We start from the raw sequence: 23,674 nt of genomic DNA on the forward strand, positions 1-23,674 counted from the left end.
TACACACATATAACTTAATTATGTCATAATTTGTACATATCTCCTGAATCTTCTTAAAGACTAAAGACAAGTTTAGAGTTTGGAGGAGTCAGGCCTTTGCAAGATTTCCTTTTTCTGCCTTGCTATTAATAAAGATGACCTGTAGAAATTTCCCAAGTTATTCTGGAATTTCAAGGAGTAGATATGATGTACTTTAATACAATAAGGACTTTTTCATTTCTTTCATGTAGAAATTTCCATTAGTTCAACCTTAAATTATGTCTTCTAAAGCATCTAACACTGCATCTTCTGTCAGAATGTGGCTGTTACTCTCAGTCTCCTGAGATAGCGATACTTCCCAGTGAAATGCTTTTTTTCTGTATTTAATGCTTTTTTATTTTTTGGTTTTTAAATTGGGACTTGCTGGATTTTGTATTTTGTACATCTTTAAGTTTGAAACTATAAGGTGAGTTACTCTTTATTAAAGAAGAATTTTCAGGCATAAATACTACTAAACTTGTTCTCGGGAATCTTCTTAGTTGTGTAGATTTCATTTTATATTTGTAACTGGTTTTCTATATGCAACTGTTCTAAATGACTATTGTATGTTTCAGACAGAGCTTGAGAGTAAACTACAGCAGCAGTCAACACAAGCAGCCCGGGAACTTGCAGCAGAGAAAGAGAAAATGTCAGTGTTACAAAATACCTATGAAAAAAGTCAGGAAAATCTAAAACAGCTTCAGTCTGACTTCTATGGGAAGGAATCTGAGCTTCTTGCCACCAGGCAAGATCTTAAGGTATAGTAAAATATATTACAAAAATGGAGTAAGTTGTTTATAGACATAAATGACTGAGTCCAGATGGCAAGAGAATGTTAGTATTTATGGAATATCATGATTGTTTTCTATTATTATTTTTGGAGTTACATGCTTTTTAAAAATTAAATTGTTTTATGTTATTACAACATACATATGTAAATATAGGCAATTTAAAAATAACATCTGTAACAGTAAAATAATTTGGAAGTATGTTAACTGCTATATTTTAAGCTTATCTAAAGACTTTGCTGTCTTTACGTAAAAAGGTAATTTTTAAGAAGGACTGCTGTTTGATGGCCTTTGAGGATGTGGAGAAAGGGGAACCCTCTTACACTGTTGGTGGGAATGCAAGTGGTACAGCCACTCTGGAAAACAGCATGGAGGTTCCTCAAAAAGTTGAAAATAGAGCTACCCCATGACCCGGCAATTGCACTACTGAGTATTTACCCCAAAGATACAAATGTGATTTGAAGGGGCACCTGCACCCCAGTGTGTATAGCAGCAATGTCCACAATAGCCGAACTATGGAAAGAGCCCAGATGTCCATCAACAGATGAATGGATAAAGAAGATGTGGTATATATATATACAATGGAATACTACTCAGTCATCAGAAAATGAAATCTTGACATTTACAACACCGTGGATGGAACTAGAGGGTATTATGCTAAGTGAAATAAGCCAAACAGGGAGAGCCAGTTACTGAATGATCTCACTGATATATGGAATTGAAGAAACAAAACAGTCATAGGGGAAGAGAGGAAGAAATAAAATAAGATGAAACCAGAGTGGGAGACACACCATAAGAGACTTAATCATAGGAAACAAACCGAGGGTTGCTGAAGGGGAGGAGGTTGGAGGGATGGGGTAACTGGATGATGGACATCAAGAAGGGCATGTGATTTAATGAGCACTAGGTATCATATAAGACTGATGAATCACAGACCTGTGCCTCTGAAACCAATAGTCTATTAGATGTTAATTAATTTAATTTAAAAAATATAAAAAAGACTCTATTAGAAAAATCTAAGGATATACCAGTAGTCTATTAGATGTTAATTAATTTAATTTAAAAAATATAAAAAAAATAAAAAGGACTTTATTAGGAAAATCTAAGGATTTTTGAAAATGCAAGCAATTTTACTGTTGGTTGTCAGGCAATATTGACTTTAGCTTTATATATTGGTCAACTTCCCAAGACTACCAGAATATCTAATGATTAAAATTAGGAGATTTTAGCTCAAAGTAAACTTAATAACCTAAACATATATGGAAACCTTGTTCTTGACAGTACTATTTGATTAAAGTATCATGTTTATTAAAATGAAGAATGTGGGAAAAGGATAATTTTTATGTAGCATTAAGGTATGAGTTCTCTAAGGTAAATGGAACATCTCCCAGATGATCCAGCTAGTTGTCTTTCTCTTTCTTTCTCTTTTTGTCATGGTGAAATACTATGCTTTTTCTTTTTTTCCTGTTTGGTTTTTTTGTTTAATTTAAAGTACATTATTGAAAAATTTTGTTGACAATCACAAGATATTTATATATAATATGTATAAATATAGTATGTCTATATGTTACCATAAGCTGTTATAGGGAAGGCTTTAAGAAGGAGGTAAAATTTGAACAGGTTCTCAAGGTTATATAGTATTTGAATATATAGAGAGTCCTAAGAAAGGTTATTTAACTCTGGCACATTTGAGAAAAGGTGCTGCAGTGGAAATGAGCAGAGCCAGGAGGCTAGCATGCTGTTGTGGGTTTGGAGGTTAAGTTAAAAAAGATTGGGATCAAATCATGAAGTATCTTAGATGCCTAACAAGAATGATTGGACTTTATATTTGGGAGGGGGGTGGAAACGCAGAGTACAAGCAAAGGAATAATATGAAGAAAATAGTACTTTGGACAACTTAACCTGAAAGAGGTTTATAGACAGCTTGGATTGGTTCTGGGTAAATTAGGTAGGGAGATTAATTAAGAGGCTCTCTCCCTTTCTCCATAAATTCCATTAATCAAGGTGTTAATTGATTAGACTGGGCTTAAAATTCAAGAGGATGGAGCAGAAAAGATGAATGGGGGAGACTGGGTGAAACCAGAGGACTGATTACAGACAGGCCACAAGGGAACTGAAGGAACCAGTGGTAATTAATGATTTGACAAAGAAATAGGAAACTTGGGTCAAAGAATTTTCCTAGTGCTGAGTTGTTACAAGAAAAAATACCATCTGATGTTTAGAAAGTCTTAACTTGCTGTACTCTCTAAGTAGCTTTATATTATTGGTATTTTTTTCTTTGTAACATTATTGAAAGTCAGGGAAGGTCTGTGGAAGAGTTTGGACTTTATCCTAAAGGCAGTAGGGACCACAGAAAAGCTATGCTCAGATCTGTAGGTTAGGCCAGTGACTGGTGGAGGATAAGGAATGCATTGTGGAGCAGCAGGGCTGAGTGTGGAGAGTGGAGAGGACACTTGGCAGAGTCCAGGTACACGTGATGGTGGCCTGGGCAGTAACAGTATGGATGAGAATGTGGATGAATTAGAAGGATGTTCAGCTGATCAAGGAAATGAAGCTTAAGGATTGATTGCACAAGTCCTATAGAAATCACACTGTTTTTGTTTTTGTTTTTTTCAGGCAGATATATTATTTACCCAAAAGCATGACATGGTGACAGGACTTAGATCTCTTAGGTCAATATTCTTTAAGCTAACAGCTGTTTTTATTATGCTTGAAAATTACATCAGCTACTAATAATTTTATATGTTGAAAGAAAAATTCAAATGTTTGGACAAGAAGAGAAAGGCATAGGGATAAGGCTGCTGAGGAGTTTCTCAATTGTTAAGAGGCATGGATAGATCCTCTATTCCAAAGCATCATTTTGCAGCTGAGACTGAGATCTGGTGTGGTTTGTGACAGTCCTAGAGATGCCCAATAACAGAACCATGATTAAATCTCAGTTCTTCTAATTCATAGCCCTTTACTCTTTTATCATTATTTCACTAGGATTTTTAAATATAAAATAGAATATTGCTTAATTCTATTATTCATGCTTCCCAAAGTATCTGAATTACTTAGGAAGTTAAAAGAAAAATTCCTAGAGAACTTCAAATGATACTTATGGACCAGAATAAGAGATGGTTATTAGCCATTATTTATTTATTTATTATTATTATTTTTTGCTTCAAGAATGTTATATGATCTTATTGCACAGAAGTGAGAAGGGAGAGGTTGAGAACTTTGTAACATGACACCTACCTGAGTCTAGGCTGCCATCGGTGGGTTGATTGTGTGCTTCAAGATACCAGTAGAATGGAAGACAGGCTGCCTGATCTATGCCTTTAGCCCCATCTGCTGGATTGTTTGTGAAATACTTATGTTTGTTGACTAGATTTTTCAAATTAATTGGCTATGCTGTGTGCTAGTCTTTACTGTTGAAGGAAGGTAGAAGTGGAATTTAATTTAAATTTTGTATCCCAAGTGAGGCAAAAATTCTAGGATAATAAGTTTAGAATTAAATATAAACCTTTAGCCTATACCATTCCTTATGTCATTTAATCAGGGATCAAGAAGAAGTAATAAAATTTTAAGTTTTATTTTGAAAGAAGAAAGGAAAAATTCTTGGGCAGACAAGAACAGTAGCTACCACAGAACACTGCAGAAATTCCTTTTCAGCTACACTACTGTAATGTGATTGTGGTATTCAGTGTCAGGGTTGGTAGCTGATCTACTCAGGGATTTGTGGGAGTAAGTGGCTTAATGATAGGCCCACAAAACCATTCAGTGGGAGGGGGAGTTCCCTAAGGGAAGAGATGCTGAACAGATGAAAATAATGTGGCCTTCAACAAGAAAGATAAATGCATGGCAATATTATCACTGAATGGCAGAGATGAATATTCAGAGACAAGACAGAGCAACATGTCTTGGCATCTTCTGAAAAGAATAGTGAAAATTTTGAGCTTGACTTTAAACATTTAGTCACTGGGTTTTTGGGAATTTAAATTTTTATTGGATTTATTTATACCAGGGGCACTTTGGAATTCTTTTGGGTAGAGATTGTTAACTACAGGCTCTAGCGAGCCTCGGTATTTAGTGTTAGATCAGGACCTCTGTTGGCTGACAATTGCTGTAAACTATATGGGCTAGGCTTTGTCAAATTTTGTTATTTTTACTTGAAATCCCTTTGTGATGCTTATGCCAGTTCTCACATGTACCATGGAGCCTTCTGTAAACACATTCTAGATGGAGTTCATTGTTTTTCTTTTCATTTGATGCATGGCAAATGCTCTCCTAGCACATACAGCTTCCATTTTACATACTGGTTCTGCTTTTCAGGCTACAGAGTCAATTTCTTTAAGTTAAGCACTATCTTTTACCCCCCTGTCTACCTTAGGAGTACACTCAATTAATGGTTAGCTGCTTGGTTAGTGAAGGACTCATGACTTTAAGATTTTTGAAAAAGGAGCCGTAGAGTTTTTAGTGTTCACTAAAAGCCATTGGAAATCGAAATTTCATTTATATCAGAAAGACTTCTGAACTGGATTTATGTGTAAGGAATAAACTTTCTCTTTCAGGAAGCTTGAGAACTCCTTAAATAAGGTCTTCATTTTAAAATTTTTCATCTATTTTTTTTTCATTGAATGCTTACTATAGCTGAGCCTTGCCCGCAGGGATCTTTGCTAGATTATATCTTCTGCCTCCTGTTCAAAGGAACTGTATCGCCAGAATAAGAAAGATGAACTTCTTCCAGATGGTGGGAGAGCATCTTAGAGTTCCTTTTCTTCTCTGCTGATATTTTGTAGTTGCAACTGAGAGTGTCAAGATTCCTGCCATTTTCCATTACCCACCTGTTGCCATATCTACTCCAAAATGAAACCTAATAGGTCAAAAAGTTTTCCCTTTTCACTAGCTTTGTCTTCAAAAAATATTTGGGTTTTGGAACAGTCGGTAACTATGGGCAGTGTTGACCAACAACACTACTTCTACCACGTAGATGGGAAGTTAAGAGGCTGGGCTAATATCCTTGTCAGAAATAGAGCCTCAGATGTCTGGTAGAGTTTATTCTTTTGATTCACTTAATCAGGTTAGCAGATGTGAAATATAGTTTTTTTCACTCCATGACAAAAACCCTTTCTGTTTACTAAAATTTCAGCATGTCACGGGACATCATAGTTCCTCTAACACATATATATATATGTAATGTAGCATTTAACTACATCTCCTTTTAAATTGCTTTTTTTCATGTCTCCCCATATCTTCTAATTACACACACACACACACACACACATAAATATAAATAAATATATATATACATATATGTTTATATATATTCTGAGTGTGTTTAATACAGTCCCTTCTTATATAATATTCCTTAATACCACTTAGCCGGTAATACTTACAGGCGATTTCTAAAGGTTTTGGAATTGCTTCAGTTTTATTAAATATTTTACACTAAACTGTTCTCCGTAGGCAGGAGAGTTAAAAGAGTTGTCTAGTGTTCTTTCTTTTTTATCTAATGTTACTGAAAGACATAACAAGCTATCTTTTTATAGTATATTGCTTCCTACTGTGCTTATGCTAACTGTTGTTTCTGTTGAAATTTGCTAAAATAAAAAAAAAAGACATATAATAATTTGGGGAAATTGTTTTTATAAGTCTGTAGAAGAGAAGCTTTCTCTAGCACAGGAGGACTTGATTTCAAACAGAAATCAAATTGGAAACCAAAATAAATTGATTCAAGAACTCAAAACTGCCAAGGCTACATTGGAGCAGGAATCAGCAAAGAAAGAACAGCAGTTGAAGGAGCAGTGTAAAACACTACAAGATGTCCAAAAAGAAAAGGTATTTCATTTTCTGACTAAATCTAGAATCTGAGAGTTACAATGGCCTTAGAAATCATCTAGTCAAATCTCTTACCTGATACAGGCGTCACCTTTATCTTCAGCAGCAGCTCTCCTTAGATGGACTTCTGGTTTCTGATAAAATACTTGTGATCATTGGATTTTTGATGCTATGAAGTACTCTTAATAGCTCCTTTATCATTTCTACTCATTTTTCTTTTTGCTCTTTTTAGTTTTACAAATCTTTTTCATACCATGGACCTCTGGTTATTTAAAAACAGGTGTTATAGCTCCACAACTATCTTATATAACATTTTCTAGTGTGTGAATGAAAGAAAAAGGTCTAGAAGTAATTCTTAGCTTATAATTCTTAGAATTCAGAGCCAGGTCTTTCTAAGGGAAGTTCGAGTATATTTTACATAAATGTGCTAAATTATAGAGTTGAAAGCCTTCTATTATATGACCAATACATTTAAAAGTCAGTTAAAGTACTATATGAAAGAGAAATTTGGATTCTAGGAAGCATTTTATTTCTGGCTTCATAGTTGAAATCACATTATTTTTATCAGCTGATAGGATATCATTCTGAAGTTTACAATTCCGGAAGTTCATTGGTATATCTTAATTGTGCAATTCTTGAAAGTCTCTTTAATTTAAAAAATTGGGGGATGTTTTTGTTGGGGTGGGAGTTTGAAGCTGACATGATATTCGTGATTCGTGCCTCAAATTTAGAAAATTTTGAGACAACTATACCATATAGGCCTTTAGTTGCAAGGGCTTTGGATCAGTCAGACTTTGTTACAGTTTTGACTGCATCGCTAATAGCTTATTTAACTTCTCTGAACCTTTGTTCCTTTATTATCAAATGAGGGTTAAAAAGAGCTATTTAGTATAAATATCAAATTAGATAATATGTAATATCACTACGTAGGTGCCTTAAATGAAGATATTTCTGGTAATAATAGTAATAATAACAGCATTAAAGAATGGTAGTTTTGGCTAAATTTTATAGTGTTCTTACTTTGGCCAGACACTATTCATTTTATGGTATTAACATTAACTATTTAATGCTTATAAAGATCTTACTGTTGTTCACATTGTATAAATAATGACACAGAGGCAAGTGAAGGTAAGTAGTTTGTTCAAGTTAACTTAGGTCGAAAGGGGCAGAGACCGTGTCATAAATAGTTGTAGTTATTTTATTACATTGATTTCCAGTTAAGTATTTTAAAATTACTTTTTAATAAATTATTTTTTTACAGTCACTGAAAGAGAAAGAACTAGTAAATGAAAAATCTAAATTGGCAGAGATAGAGGAAATTAAGTGTAGACAGGAAAAAGAAATTGTTAAATTGAGTGAAGAACTCAAGTCCCACAAGCAAGAAAGCATAAAGGTATGTTAAAATAATCATTGTTCTTCCATCTGTACTGTATTATTGTCATTTAAATTAAAAAAATACATATATTATTGGAAACCTGCTATGTGCCAGACGTGTTGTTCTGTCATTTTGACAAATGCTCTCACTGTTGTGCTGCATAGTATCTGTATACATATATTGAAACTATGTTACTTATGTTTTTAGCTTACTGAATAAAGCAAAGTAACTCTAAAAGTTTAGATTTGTTGAGATGGTAATCAAGAGAGCTATTGATTTAGGGGTACCTGGGTGGCTTAGTTGGTTTAAGTGTCCTACTCTTGATTTCAGCTCAGGTCTTGATCTCAGGGTTGTGAATTCAAGCCCTCTATTGGGCTCCATACTGGGTTGTAGAGCCTAATTAAATAAATAAATTTTTTAAAAAGTTGGGGGGGCACCTGGGTGTCTCATTTGGTTAAACATCCCACTCTTGGTGTCAGCTTAGGTCTTGATCTTAGGGTCACGGGTTTGGGCCCCACCTTGGGTTCTATGCTGGACATGGAGCCTAGTTCAAAAAATAAAAAGAAGAGCTATTGATTTAGAAAATGATGTTTATAGATAGTAAGCTAAAAAATAGAGTCTAAAACTAAGATTTTTATGGGATTGTGTTTTTTCAATTGTTTTTCTTTCCTAAATTTTTTAATAATCTGTTCTGAACATTTTTCCTGTCATAAGAATAATAGGGTATCAGTTGAAAAAACCAATTGTCTATAATTTGCTTTGTAAAAAATTATTAAATTTCTTAGAGAAAGGTTAAATTCTCTCTTGAGTGCTCTCACTACCTTTTATGTCTACCAATATACTTAACCATTTTGGTTTATAATTAATTATCTCTTTATATCATTATATTCTTATATACTGTGACTTCCGTAAAGGTAATGTATATAATTCATCTCTATATGTCTTCTTAAAAACTAACACAGTGTGTGATGCCTAAGCAGTGACCAATGAATGCTGGCTAAGTGAAGAAAGGGAAAATAGGGGGTAGGAGTTTTTCCGTAATTGAATCAAAATATGCATGTAAAGTTATTACTTGAATCTAAATGTTTATTGAGCAGGAAGTAAATAATCTTTCATCTTTTAAACCAATTGTTTAAAATAGTGAACTTTAAGAATCTCCTAAGAGGAGAGATTAAAACTCATATTGTATGTATTTTTATGATAACTTGTCTAAATTTCAGCTACATTTGGAAACGTTTACCATAAAGGATGATTTATTTTTGGCCTTTTTCAATAGGAGGTAACAAATCTTAAGGATGCCAAGCAGCTTTTGATTCAGCAGAAATTAGAACTTCAAGGGAAAGTAGATTCCTTGAAGGCAACCCTTGAGCAGGAGAAGAAAAACCAGCAAATGCTAAAAGAACAGGTGAAAAAGGAAGAAGAGGAACTGAAGAAAGAATTTACTGAGAAGGAAGCTAAACTGGTCAGTAATTTTATGGTGGGGAGTGTGTTTTGAGATTGATTTTGTAAGTCAATCCAATAACAGAGGATTTTTCTTAGAAGTTAGGATTTAAATGCTCTTACCTAGCATTTTAATTTTTGATTGAGAAAAGAGATCTGATTTGTTTAAAGAGCTGGCATGTATTTGGAACTATTTTAGTCTGTAATTATATTTTGGTTTATATAAATAAAAATTCAATAAAACTTAATTCAAAAAAATGAAAACCTTTCAGTGCCAGAAAAACAAACAAATCCACAATTGTGTAGGTTGAGGTAAATGGCATGGATTGCTAATGATGTTAAACTCATTTGTTTAGTCCAAGTGAATGTTGATAAGGGAGAACGGAAACTTCAGTTTGGAATTTTGATGACCAAAGTCTACTTTTCCTTCCCTAAATTGTGCATGCCAAAATGGGAAGCATCTGGCTTTCCTCTATTGAATTAAGTCCAGATATTCCCCCGTAACTTGAATGCTGAATGTTTTAGTTGAAGGTTTGCAATTTCAAGTTCACACGGTGATCTGAAGGGTTTGTATTTTTTTGTTTTTTTGTTTTTGTTTTGTTTTGTTCGGTTTTTGGCAGGTTGATAGACAAAAAGATGCATGTGGAATTTGAGATGGATAAGCCAGCTTTGCGTCCAGGGCCCTTTGCTATCCTTAACTATGTGTTCTTCCTCTGCGCTAATGAGAAAAGGAAAATATCTCAAATTGCTGTATGTTCATTGGTGTTATAAGAAGCTTGCGGACCATCATTTCAGCATAATGGCCTTGAGCCAGTTCAGATTACACAGATGTTTTTGGAATTAGTTTTATTAGTGTAAAATGAAATACATTCTCCTGCCTTCTTTCCTGAAGAAGTAATATTATTTATGTTGCCATTATTTTAAATTCAGTAGCTAATTAAATTTATTTTGCATTACTTTTGTAATGGGTTTTTTTTCTCACTGTTCTTCCTTTTTCAGCATTCTGAAATAAAAGAAAAAGAAATAGGAATGAAAAAGCATGAAGAAAATGAAGCTAAACTTACCATGCAGATTACAGCATTAAATGAAAACTTAGGGACTGTAAAGAAGGAGTGGCAGTCCAGTCAACGGAGAGTCAGTGAGCTTGAGAAACAGACGGACGACTTACGGGGTGAAATTGCAGTGTTAGAAGCCACAGTTCAGAATAATCAGGATGAAAGGAGAGCACTACTAGAAAGGTGATCGATGTCTAGTCAAATTAGTTTATTTCCATTCTAAGTGACAAAAAGATGGTCTTTTTCCTCATTTTAAAAAATACAAGTCTTGAGAAAAATGCATGGGTCCTGTAGGTATTTATGTAGCCATTTAAAAACTAACCCTTAAAGCAGTCATAGTTGAAATTCATGTATTATATTTGAAGTTACTGAAGTAGTTTATTATGTATGTTCTAGAAGGATCTTTATCATTAAAAAAATTTAATGATCTCTTTGCAATCTATTCTAGATGCCTTAAAGGAGAAGGTGAAATAGAAAAGCTTCAAACCAAAGTCCTAGAATTGCAAAGAAAGCTGGATAATACCACTGCAGCAGTGCAGGAACTGGGCAGAGAAAATCAGTCCCTTCAAGTAAGTCATCTGGTAACGTGAGGCTGTTTTTCAGTCTAGAATTAACTCTTAGGGAAAAGCACATTTTCAGTCTTTAAAAGAAATCTCCGATATTTAGTAAATACTTTTGAGTGGTTACTTTCTTTGTAGCGGTATTGTGTGTGTTATGGATAGTTAAATAAAAGGGATAAAGAATTTGTCTGAGAGAACCCTGGGATTAGTGAGAAAGCCTTGTCATTCATGAATTGTCAGTACTGGGAAAATTCAGAAACATCAAGGAATAGTTGAGTCACTAATTAATAAAGAAGTGATGGGCTTGGTGCCCAGAAAGGATTGATCATTAAGGTTAGAATGGATGGGAAATCACTAAGGATTAGAAATTACCAGTGCCTTTGAGGACTAAAATTTGATTTACTTTATTTTTTTTGGTCATTCAGCTTAAGAATTTAGCAACTTTTGATGATGGAAAATGACCAAAGTATTTTGGATATTTAAAATTTTATCCCATGGTGCCTATAAGTCAAAATTTTATAAAAGTTGGGCACCAAATTAGAAATTATGCATCATTCTTCAAAATGTTGAATGTTATATGTACTAGCACTTGTTTTTGTTTGTTTGTTTGTTTGTTTGTTTTAATAGATCAAACACACACAAGCGTTAAATAGGAAATGGGCTGAAGACAATGAAGTACAAAACTGTATGGCCTGTGGGAAAGGCTTTTCAGTAACAGTGAGACGGGTAAATTATTTTATTCATATTGCTATGGTTCTGAATTTTATTTCTCAGTATCAATTAATGTTTTAACCATCAACATAATCTTGCATTTGACAGATTAAAAACATTTTCTATTTGTTGATTTACTTTACAGCTATATAGAATCATTAAATTTTATGCAGTATAGTTTCTGATCAGCATATGTGTTTCGATTTTAGTTTTAGATTTAGTCATTGCCTTTCTATTGAGTTACTCTCTGGAATAATCATTTTCTGAACCAGTGGGCCAGGATTAAACTCATATGTTTTAGTCATCATTGGGTTCTTTTAAAGAAAAAGCAGAGATTAAAAAAACTTTTTTTCTAAATAATACCATGTTATGTTTCAGGTTTATATTCTAATTGATGAAATTATGCCTAAAACACTTGGCAAATAGGAATGGTTTGCACCTGGTAGGATGAGATGCTTTATTATCACTTTTTAGATGCCTCTTAAGGTTCTTTTGAGAATTCCATGATAAATGCCATATACAATGTTTAGCATAGTATCTGTAAATAGGAAACATTCAGATTAAGGGATTAAATTGACATACTGAAATGGTATATTTTTAAATAATATACTAATCACTTGAAAATTAATATACCTTCACAGTACAGTCTGCAGTAGTCTTATAGTTTCATAATGCTTTTGGTATAGTTTTTATGCTTGAAATTGTTTAATTTTTGTCATTTACAGCATCACTGCAGACAATGTGGAAATATCTTCTGTGCTGAGTGTTCAGCCAAAAATGCCTTAACTCCTTCTTCCAAGAAGCCTGTTCGTGTCTGTGATGCATGTTTCAATGACTTGCAAGGATAATGGTTATCACAATGTTGGAGTAGTATTACACTAACATTAGATTTTTAATAAATGCACTTAATAGAGGTCTTGGACTACTATTTGATTTGGACAGTGGTTGCAATATTAGACCAAATTAGAATTCATATATTTTGGAATGTTATCAATATCAAGTAAAACTCTTCTATTTTTGTGAGACTTGGGCTCATCTTTCATTATTTTTTTCCATTTAACCCCTGGAACAGCTTTCATGCCAAGTTTAGAATTAGCCAATGAAATGTAAATAAACTTTGGACAGAAAATAGCAATGTATTTTTTTAAATATAATTTCATTGTTCACAAGTGACATGAATACAGTTCCATAGCTTACTTCTTTCTCCCAAATTTAGGATACAAAAATGTACATGGGTGATATATGTTGCACAATAGCACATTAATTATATTAAATACTCTTTGTGAAGTCATGCACAGAACTATAAAACTTTCTTTTTTTTTCTTACATATAGGTTCATAGCTCAGTTGCATTATTATGTTATAAATTTACTACTCAAGTATTCTGAATACAGTTTATGTTGAAATATGTATTAACCATGAATTTGAACATGGTTTTTGTTTTAACAATATTGATTAAATTCTCTTGGGTAGATTTTATGAAAACCTCTGTAAAATCAGTTTGCTTACTTTATGGTTATCCTGGGGTGGGTTGTATTTTAAAGATTAGGGTTAATTTTTCTTTTTCTTTGTCTTTTTCTATCTAACTTTTAAACTCTCACATATTCTCAATTAGGAATTCTAGAAAACCTCTCACCCTCACCCCCCAGTTGGAGGATGAATAATAGAAATTGTATAATGGTTCTATTCTCAGTTTCTTGTAAGAGGAAAGTTTTCTGAGATTAGCCTTTATATTATACCTTCATATTGTCTCTCCTGCATCTTTGGGAATCTGAGTTTGCTTTTTTAATGGATCTTTGTTTTCCTTTTATTTGGTTTAACCTTTTCTAAGCATAGCTCAGCTTCACTATTGTTTTATAATTTTGCATCTTAAAGCCAGTAACTGATAATGCTCTAGTCTTATCTGCATAAATGAATACAAATGGTAAGGAGATATTAAATATTCTACTTTATATTTTCTTCTTACCCAATAGGGAAACATTTTTGAAAGTTGTGAACTTGACTTTAATTTAAAATGATTCTGAATTTGGGGTTCCATATCAGCTGGCAAGTCTTTTAATTTTACAAAAATATTAGTATGAAATTACTTTGAAATAACAGCTGGAGAGGAGAGTATCACCAAAAACAAATGTATGTGGGAATCCCAAAGTTATAATCAGAACTGAAACAGAATGGCTAATTAAGGATAATTAAAAGTTAGCTTATTTGTATGGTGAACAATGGAATTGAATTTTAATTTATTATGTTCTTACTCATTTGGCAAATTGGAAAAAATCTGTAGAGAGGTCATTAATATTGGCTTATTCTTTTTAGAGAAAAAAATACAAAGTTATCAGTTTGTGCAATGTAATCATTTGGTATTATCAGGGAAGGATGGGACTTAATATTTCATTTGCAATGGTTTACCATATACACTTGCTTTCACATGTCATGCTGAAATAAAGTTGTGTTTATGCTTTACCTGTAACATTTAAGAACTAAAAAAGATTGTCATATAATCATTTAATTATTTTTAAAAAGCCATTTAAATAAGTCTTGCCGTCAGTAGCTATTAAGGACCCTGGTTGAGGCCCTCAGTTTGTATAAACATATATCCTTCAGCTTATATAAAGAAGAAATACAGTGACTCTTTATTAAAAATAATAATTGGATAATATAAATTGAGCTAAAATTATTTGAGCCTTTTCATATACTTATAAATCCTTTCAAATAGTCTTAATTCTATACTTTAACACATAAGAAACAGTATGAAACTTAGGAACTTTCTGCTTTGGAAAAATGGATACTCATAGCACCATTTTTTGTTTGTTTTTGTTTTTGTTTTAAGATCATAAAACTTCATGGGATTATAGATTCAAGTATTTGTTCATTTCGTCTCCTAATTGGGTGCACTGAAGGCCTTTTCCCTGTCTTGTCCCCTCACCCACATATTCCCCCCCAAATTGTGGGGACAACAAATAAAATCATATGTGTTTGAGTCATTTTCTAGTTTTCATCTAGCTAATCTCATTTCATAGATCCTGAATAATTTACCACAGGCTACTATACTAATAATATTGGAAATGAAACCTTTTCTTTGTTGTTGTTTATTAACTTTCACTAATTTAAGATGTTTTAGAAACAGAAAGGATTTTCTTTTTCTTTTAATTAAAGTCATCTTCTGAGCTCTACATTTTAGATGTTTGCTGGTACTATTTGTCAATGAGTTAGAACTCGCATGTCTGAGCTATTGGCTCTAACGCAAAGTCTTTTGGCATCACTTGTTAGTAAATTCCAAACCCCAGCACAGAAATGTGAATTAAAGTCAAGTTTTGCTGGGTTAGTGTACCATAAACTATACCTACATATTTTCTTTAATAGGAAGAAGAGAAAGCTGCTGGTATAGGATTAGTTCATTTTGAAGAAAAAAGAGGGAAACAAACACAAAGACCTCAATGCAGTGTACAAATAACATTTTGTTCAACTACCTCTTAATGTGGAATTAGCTAGTTTAATAGTTTCCTCACCGTAATGTTAAATAGTAACTGCCAAATTTGTTAGTTTCCCATCTCTCTTAGAAAGGCTTTAAGATTATTTTATAGTTTTGAGAACTTTGAAGCCACTTTTTTTTAACTTTGCATTTGCGTAAAAATGTTTAGCTTTTAAGTGGAGAGCAAATTATGATCATATATTTTGATATTCATGACCTATTTGACTATAGCAATTTTTTTTAATGCACTTTGGCTATAAAACCATGGATTATTTGATCCGTAAGATTTAAATGTGCCATCAATTTAGTATTCCTAGACATGAGCTTGATGAATGGTATTCTGTAATTATAATGTGCCACACATTATGGTGTCTTAATTGCCCTTTGCCTGAATTTTAATGATCAATTTGTTATTGTTGCAGATGTGAATATTGTGCATAAACTTACTAAATTCATGTAAAATTGTATAAAGTAGAATTGGAAATAGCTAAGTTCTTTCTGTGTAGAAGTAATGAATTTATTGTAACATGATGCAGTTATATATATGACATTGTGTACTTCCTTGAACTGGATCATATATTCATAGTTTCTATAGAAACTTGTGCATGAATATTTTCTCATTTAGGTTTTCAATTCATTATTTGTATTGTGTTTACTACTTGTGATCATGTAGTTGTGCCTTATTTTTGTGAGAGAGTTTAGCTCAGTAAATACTGTAATTTCTAAACTCAGTGAGTGGAAGGTTATTGATTATAAATGTAACTGATAAATTACACAACAGCATTTAAATCTGTATAGAGAACAATGGAAGGATCCTTATTGAATTGTTGCTTTTGTTTTTTTTTAATTTGTTAAAGATGATATTAAAAAACTGTTTCTTTCTAGTAGCTGTATTCTGTGACTGTAAATTATTTTGCCTATTTAAAAAAGAGTACAAAACGGTAACCGTTTTGTATATATTTACAGAATGTTAGAACTTTCTACTTGGATGGAGGCAGGGGGTAAGCTTTGATGTTCAACTTAGAGTAGTAAGTTCATAACTTGAAGAGAAATTACTAAAGCCATTTTGCTTAGGACATTCTCTTTTCATTGCATTCATTATTGTGGAAAATTAATAAGCTACAAAGAAATAAACAATATTGAAGTAATTCCTTCTTTCATTGTTTATCTAAGTTTAGTACCCAGGTGACCATTTAAAGAGTCAGTAAGCCATCATTTTTTACTGTGTTTTTCCTGGGAACCAAAGTTCCCGAAGTGTTTTTTCATTTTACTCTAATGTGTGCTTGCCTCTAAAAAGTTTAATATGTATGTTCTTAAGGACTTACTAGATTATATATTAGATATGTTCTTTTATGAGATTTATAGAATTTCAGTTTAAATATATAGTGTATTCTTTTTTTTTTTTTTTTTAAGATTTTATTTATTTATTTGATAGAGATCACAAGTAGGCAGAGAGGCAGGCAGAGAGAGAGGAGGAAGCAGGCTCCCCGCGGAGCAGAGAGCCCGATGTGGGGCTCGATCCCAGGACCCCAGGATCATGACCTGAGCCAAAGGCAGAGGCTTTATTTAACCCACTGAGCCACCCAGGCACCCTTATATAGTGTATTCTTTTTAAAATTCTATTGTGGTAAGAATGCCTAACATAAGATTTACCCTCTTTGACAGCTTTTTCAGTGTATAGTACAGCAGACCTCTAAAGTTTCCTCATCTCATTTAGCTGAAATTTTATACCATTGATTGGTAACTCCCCATTTTCCCCTCTCTTGGAAACCACGTTCTACTCCGATTCTGTGAATTTGACTATTTTCAATACCTCATGTCAGTGGAATCACACAGTACTTGTCTTTCTGTGACTGGCTTATTTCCCTTAGCATAATGTCCAAGGTTCGTCTATATTGTTGCAAGTTGCAGAATTTCCTTCTTTTTAAGTATTCCATTGTATGTGTGTATTGCATTTTCTTTATCTGTTCATCCTCTGATGGACATTAAGGTTTCTTCCACTTCTTCGCTACCGTAAATAGTGCTGTGATGGACACAGGAGTGTTAATATTTCTTTGTACATAGCGTATTCTTAATCTGTTTTAAATCTTGATGCTAATTTACTGTTTTTCTCTCCCTCAAATGAGATTTCAAGGTAAAATTAGTTCTTTATACATATAAATATTTACTGGACTCATGGGACTTTAAAAAGGAATCCTGAGAGATTGTCTAGTTCCAGTCCATTGCCCTCCTCTTGGCTTGGTTTATAGCTAAAAGTTCCTGCAAGAGGATTGTTATTTTTTTCTAAAAAATGTATATATTATTTTTTGGCCAGAAATTTCTAAGTCTTCTCTTACATGAATCTGTATTGTCTTCTCCTGGACATAATTGCTTTCAATCCCATCTGGGTGCCATCTCTAGGAACTTACTTGAAGTCTAGTCCCTGTTCTCTGCTCATTTTTTTTTTCTCATTTATTCTTAGACATTAACAGTAATTATGGTTTTCCAGATTTTCCTCTTATTTCTACCTGTTCTTGATAAATATCTGAGATTATTATACAGAGACTGTGACCCTCCTTTCTAATAGTGCTTGGTTCTTATAGAAGAGCCTTTATGCTATACTTGTCTGTCCTGCCTGGTTTACTGGTGAAGTCTGTGTTTTTCTCAGAGAATTAACTGTGCACATGACTTTCTCAGGCATCACCCTCTCTATCCCATCCTCCAACTTAAGGAGATCAGTTAATGTCTCACTTATCTTAAAGCCCAGATTGATTGATTTAATGCTTCCATTTTGGAAATTGCAAAAGTTACCAATCCTAAACTGAAATTTGTGGATTTCCTTTTGATATAATCTGACTATAAGAACTAGTTTTTTAAATGCAGTTAATAGTATATTCTACCATGACAATATAATAATTCAAATTGCCTTTCTTTGTAAGAATTCCAATGATGTTTCAAGTCCTTCCTGCCAAATAAACCTGACTGTACTGTGCTAACACATGTGCGTGCGCATGCGCGCACACACACACGCACACACCACTCAAAACCAGAAATTGGTTTTATGACACATTCTTCCAAAAATGAGGTTCAGAGAAAGACTATTTCTATTAAATCTTAACTATTTCTATGAAAATCTCCTATGTAAAACTGTTAACCAGTGAAACTGAAACAAATACTTTTTTTTTTTCTTAAAATAAGGAAATTTAGTCTTTGGGATTTTCTACTTCTAAGTTAGGTTATTTTAAAATATACCTGAGATAAGCAAACTGTTGGCGAATAAGAATTTAAAAACGATTAAATATAGACTTATTGCTTAATCTGTTAGAAGAGCAAAGTTTATATCCAAGTTAGAATTGCATGTGAGGTAGGACTCTAAAGCAGTAAGACTGATTTACAAACCATGTAGGAAATTTGTATTCATTATTGACATACTCGAAGTGAGATGCTAGAACTCACATTGAGCACAAGCAGGGGACATCGCTTTCCTCCTGACACTCCATCCATCTGACCTTTCACCCTTTACAAATTCCAATAGCACCATCCTTCACTCACATCTCTCGCAAGTCCTGCCAAGACATTACAAGGTAGTCTAGATAACACTATGTACCTGCCAAAAAATTCCTCAGAGTTCAAATTTTTTGCAGTCATTATTCCTCCATAGTGAGGATTTTCTTGGCTCAAATTCTCAAATTCTGGACCTTCTTTAAAATACAAATTTCCTTCTAGCTCATCACTAAATAAGTATTACAAAAGTTTGAATGAGGGGTGCCTGGGTGGCTCAGTGGGTTAAGCCTCTGCTTTCAGCTTAGGTCATGATCTCAGGGTCCTGGGATCTAGCCCCGCATCGGGCTCTCTGCTCGGCAGGGTGCCTGCTTCCTCCTCTCTCTCTCTGCCTACCTCTCTGCCTACTTTTGATCTCTGTCTGTCAAATAAATAAAATCTTAAAAAAAAAAAAGTTTGAATGAAAGAGTCTTAATGCCTAATGTCTAAAAAGATGTACCACTTGTTTTAGGTCCCTAAATGTCAGAGGATTCTGCAGGCAATGTAAATAAAGATATATTCTTGGTTTCCTGATTCTTGGTGAAGCAAGAGACCGCTGCTGTTACTTGTGCCATCCACATTTCCTGTTTAAAATATATATGGGGGGGGGGGCGGCGGAGGGAGAATGTTGTCAATTTTTCACATATTTGGACTAATATTTTCCTTTTATTTATTGACTTGCTCTTTAAAACTGAAGACTAATGAAACATTGCATATTTCCCATTTTCTTTCTTAAACATAATATATCATAAAATAGCTCTAATCATGCATGAAGGTGCAAATGGATTAAATGAGTATGGTATGGAAGAAGTTGGGAAAACAGTTATGAGTAATCAAGGAACCATAATAGTCAATGATGACTAATTAGAAAAATGAGCACCGAGAATATAAATAGTTTGAAAGTTCATTTCTTGAATTTCCATTTTGTATGGAAATAGTGGTGTACTTTGGAAAACAGACTGAGGAGGTGACCCAGGAAGTTGAGTTATTAAGAATAATGCAAATACTGCATTAATTGTCAGGCCGTGTTGCTGCTATGATGAAAACCTTCCTGGAGAGAGACAAAAATGGAAACTGCTAAGATAGAGAAACCAGAGTCAGGCAACCGCTTTCCCCCTCCATAGATGTATCAACACTGGCATATTTTCCTTTCTTTTTTAAACACTGGCATATTTTCAGAGGTGGTTCATTATTGCAGTAGCCCCTCATTTAAGCTGACATCACATCACTTGCATTTCAGGACTTTGAAAATTGATTGAACACCTTAAAAGTCAACCATGCAATCCGAAAGCAGTTCTTTTCCCCATTGTGTTCCATAAGCTGCAGAACTTAGAGGCAGCCCTTGAGCTTCTGGTCCAGGAGAAAATGAAGGGGGCTGTGTCAATTGTGAGAGTGTAAGGAAACGGACAACTCTTGAGATTTCTCAGCATGATACAGACTTTGTGTCCACATCCTTCCCCTCTTAACTCCTGCCTCTTAGAGCTGGTAAAGGAAATATACAAAATTTCCCATTTCCCATTACTTAAGAGGGTTGGAGTGAGATTTTTTTCCCCCCCTTATCTCAAGTCTGAAGAATCCACCCTATAAAATCGAATAGAAACTCTGATGTTTTCCGTTTGGGCTTGCAATAAGAATGGTGCTATATACTGTCCATACCTGTTTTCATGTTGTACAAGGAAAGCATTTCTTGGCCGGAATGCTGGAAAGAGATTACAAAGATGAAAGAAATCCATTAATATGAAATCCAGATTCTCAGTACAAGAACCTAGAGTATTTGTTTGTTTTAATGAACGTGAGAGGTTTATGTAGATTACAAAAAAAAAAAAAAAGAAAAAAAGAAAAAGTCGATTCCAAGACCAAGACTTCACTGCTATGTCCAAATAGAGCCCACTTAAATATGAAAACCCTTTCTTAAAGACTGGTGGGACTTGATGAAATGCAATTATGGCTTAACCTGATGGAAAATGGGCACCTTCTAGAAGAAATTTAGCATGTTAGGTGGATAGTATGGATGTAAAATATAGACAATAAAACATGGAAAAGAATAACTATTGTTTCTCTGACTTCCACAGCTCCTTTTTAAAATGTTACTTTTGTATTTAAAGTGAAATCATAGCAAAACAAAGGTTATAAACAAATTAAGTTGTAACAAAAATACCAAATCTGAGTGCTACACAACAGGCCAAAAAATTGACTCAAAATTCAGCCTCTACCAAACCATGTGAAATGTGAAACAAAAAGAAGTGTTGGTGAGGTTTCTGCACTTGAAAAAAAGCAGTCTGTTCTGTCATTTCCTACCTGGTCTTTTGAAGAAAAGACAGGAGATACTGGGAAAGCAACTCCTTTTTTTTTTCCCCCCTAAAATTTTATTTATCTCTTGGAGCGAGCACAAGGAGGGGAGCAGCAGGCAGAGGGATTGGGAGAAGCAGGCTCTCCACTGAGCAAGGAGCCAGATGCAGAGCTCCATCTCAGGACCCTGGGATCATGACCTGAGCTGAAGCCAGAAGCTTAACTGACTGAGCCACCCAGGCACTACCACCCCTCTCTTTTCTAAATGTAGCAGGAGCTTTTAAATGGAAAGCTTCTCCCTTGAATTATTAATACCACACAGGGAGTAAAATTCTGCAGCCTATGTAGTTAATCATATCTGGGAACAAACAGAGAGCCAAACCAGGCTTGTCCTCTGGTCACATAAGGTAGAACCTAAGGGTGGAGGAGGAGGCACAGACTCTTATTCCTGGCTGATCCTTATGCTGATGCTTGTCTGCTGTCATTATTTGTATTTGATTAAATGTGTGGGTTTAAATCAGACTCATTGAGGTTGGGCCTCATTTCAGAATTAAACCGAATACAAGACTTTTATTTTCTTAACTGCGGGAGCCATGGTAGCATCACAGGTAATATTCATAGCAGTCTAAACCTCCTAATGCCTAAATTCTGCCACAATGATGTCTGTTAAGGTCATGAAATTCTGTCCAGCTTCTCTGCGATGAAAGGGCTATTAAAATGACTTTCTGGAAAAAACCTCATGGGTTTGTTTTACTCCCTGATTTTTTTCCTTGTAAATTCCCTGTAGCAAGTCAGGCTTTACAGACCAGGTTGTTGTTCTTGGCTGGATTTTGGAATTCATTTTCCTCAAAAACTGCAACTGTAGTTCTCAATTCTTCAAGGCATCCCTCATCTGTTTGATTTGTAATATGGGCACAAGGGACTTCATAAGCAAAAAGAACTGGTCAAGCCAAGCGTGTAAAATAAAATGAGAAGAGAAAATAATATGGTCAAGAATTGCCCTTTTTCTTGCTTGACATTCTAATATAATAATTATTATAACTGACACCATTTATTAAGCCCTTACTATGTACTGGGCACTGTGCTGTTTTTTCCTCTTTTTTTGGTGCGGGGGGGTGGGTATCATTTAAACCACACAGCAACCGACTAAGTCCTCTAGTTCTTACTTAGGAACGAGGAAACAGATTTAGTTTTTCCAAGGTCACCCAGCTTGTAAATGATTCAGCCAGGATTTGAAACGGGGTTGTCAATCATTCCAAAGCACTATCTCTTCTTTTTTCACCCTTTATTATTTCCCACTCTATAGCTATTTTGGTTCATGCACTGTTAACTTCAACAGTCAAAACAATTAGATGAGGAGAATGAGGAAAAAAAAATATGTGTATATAAAAGAAGTTGGTAGTAACAAATCAGAAAATAACAAAAAATGGTGGATGTATAGCTTTAAAAAATACTGTTTTTATTAAAAAAAAAAAAGACTAGAGGAGAAAAAGCATGTATTTCCCAAGGTGATCCAGTGATGTGAGATCTCCCAGAAAGTCGAGTTCTTAAAGGTGACGGGGCCATCGCTAACCTAAGCCCACAGCCCCAGCTGCTTCTGCTCTTCCGCTGTGGTTCTGACGGCTTCCTCCCCTCAAGTCCATTTATCATCTTCTAACTATGGCCACTGTAGTGAGAGAAAAAAATTCCTGCTCTAGGATAGCCTCTGCTAATGACGTTTCTCCCTGTGAAAAAGTAAACTAAGCAAACAAAAGTGCATCCAAGTCTCACATACCGAGTCTCTGCCTGTCTACACTGCTCTGCCATCCACTGAGCAGGGCGGAGGCTCCCACAGGGACAAGGCTGGGGGTGCACAAGGCAACGGCTTTGCTCCCCTGAGATGCCCCTATTTAGGATTTCTCTAGAAACGTCCTCTGGCTTAGGCACACTTTGGTCTATAAAGACTGCAAGCAGTTCCAAACAATTCAGATACGCAGCCTTTCAGCCTGACCACGTCACATTTCAGCAAATCTTGGTGAAAGTGGAAAGAAAAGACAGAAGACAGAAGGCTCGGGTGCTGGATGCAGGTTTCCCCTTAGTGGAGCCCTTCTGCTCCTGGGGAGAGCTTGCTTGCATTCATGAGTAACATGTAAAGCATTTCAATATATACCTTGGTCGTATAATGTAACTATGTCAGTGTTTGCTATCATGATTATTTGTGTGTATTCATTTACTCATTGTGTAATATTTCTCCACTGTGTTTACAGTGGTCCTGTGCTAGTCCTTGGAGCTCTGGGCTTGGCTGCTGGGTTGGGAATTGAGGGGCATAGGAAGTGCTCCCTGTTTTCCTATTCCTGCCTTAGGGCAGGAAGGTGGTCTCCTACCCCCCAGTGCCCCCCTGCCCCAAACGCTGATCAACTACTGTACACTAAGTACCCCCTCTTATTACTATTTGCAGCTCAGGAGTGAGTGAAGGACACAGTAAACCAGGGTCTGAGCCTCCAAGTTTCTGAAAGTAAAGAAGAAAATAATGCAGTAAAAATAGGAAGTAAATACTTGTGCACATAACTAAAATGCATCCTTAACAAAATTGATTTTTTAGAAACATTTGCTTGAACTCCAGCTAACTCTTTTTTCTGGATCTTGAAAAGT

General features: G+C 34.6%; 1 protein-coding gene across 2 annotated transcripts in view; it reads left to right on the top strand.

Moving 5' to 3' along the window:
- LOC111142206 (early endosome antigen 1) overlaps positions 1–16,122 on the top strand; it is a 115,359-nt gene extending 99,237 nt beyond the window's left edge. For both annotated transcript variants that reach the window (XM_022495233.1, XM_022495234.1), the window contains 8 exons: positions 594–776; positions 6,441–6,626; positions 7,888–8,019; positions 9,278–9,463; positions 10,441–10,679; positions 10,945–11,065; positions 11,684–11,782; positions 12,493–16,122. In XM_022495233.1, the coding sequence (XP_022350941.1) occupies positions 594–776; positions 6,441–6,626; positions 7,888–8,019; positions 9,278–9,463; positions 10,441–10,679; positions 10,945–11,065; positions 11,684–11,782; positions 12,493–12,615 (1,269 nt within the window). In that variant the 3' untranslated portion in view covers positions 12,616–16,122. The remainder of the gene's footprint in view (positions 1–593; positions 777–6,440; positions 6,627–7,887; positions 8,020–9,277; positions 9,464–10,440; positions 10,680–10,944; positions 11,066–11,683; positions 11,783–12,492) is intronic.
- Positions 16,123–23,674: the final 7,552 nt, after the last annotated feature.

This window comes from Enhydra lutris, unplaced genomic scaffold (assembly GCF_002288905.1).
Source record: "Enhydra lutris kenyoni isolate GAN:26980312 unplaced genomic scaffold, ASM228890v2 scaffoldscaffold7, whole genome shotgun sequence".
Taxonomy (NCBI): domain Eukaryota; kingdom Metazoa; phylum Chordata; class Mammalia; order Carnivora; family Mustelidae; genus Enhydra; species Enhydra lutris.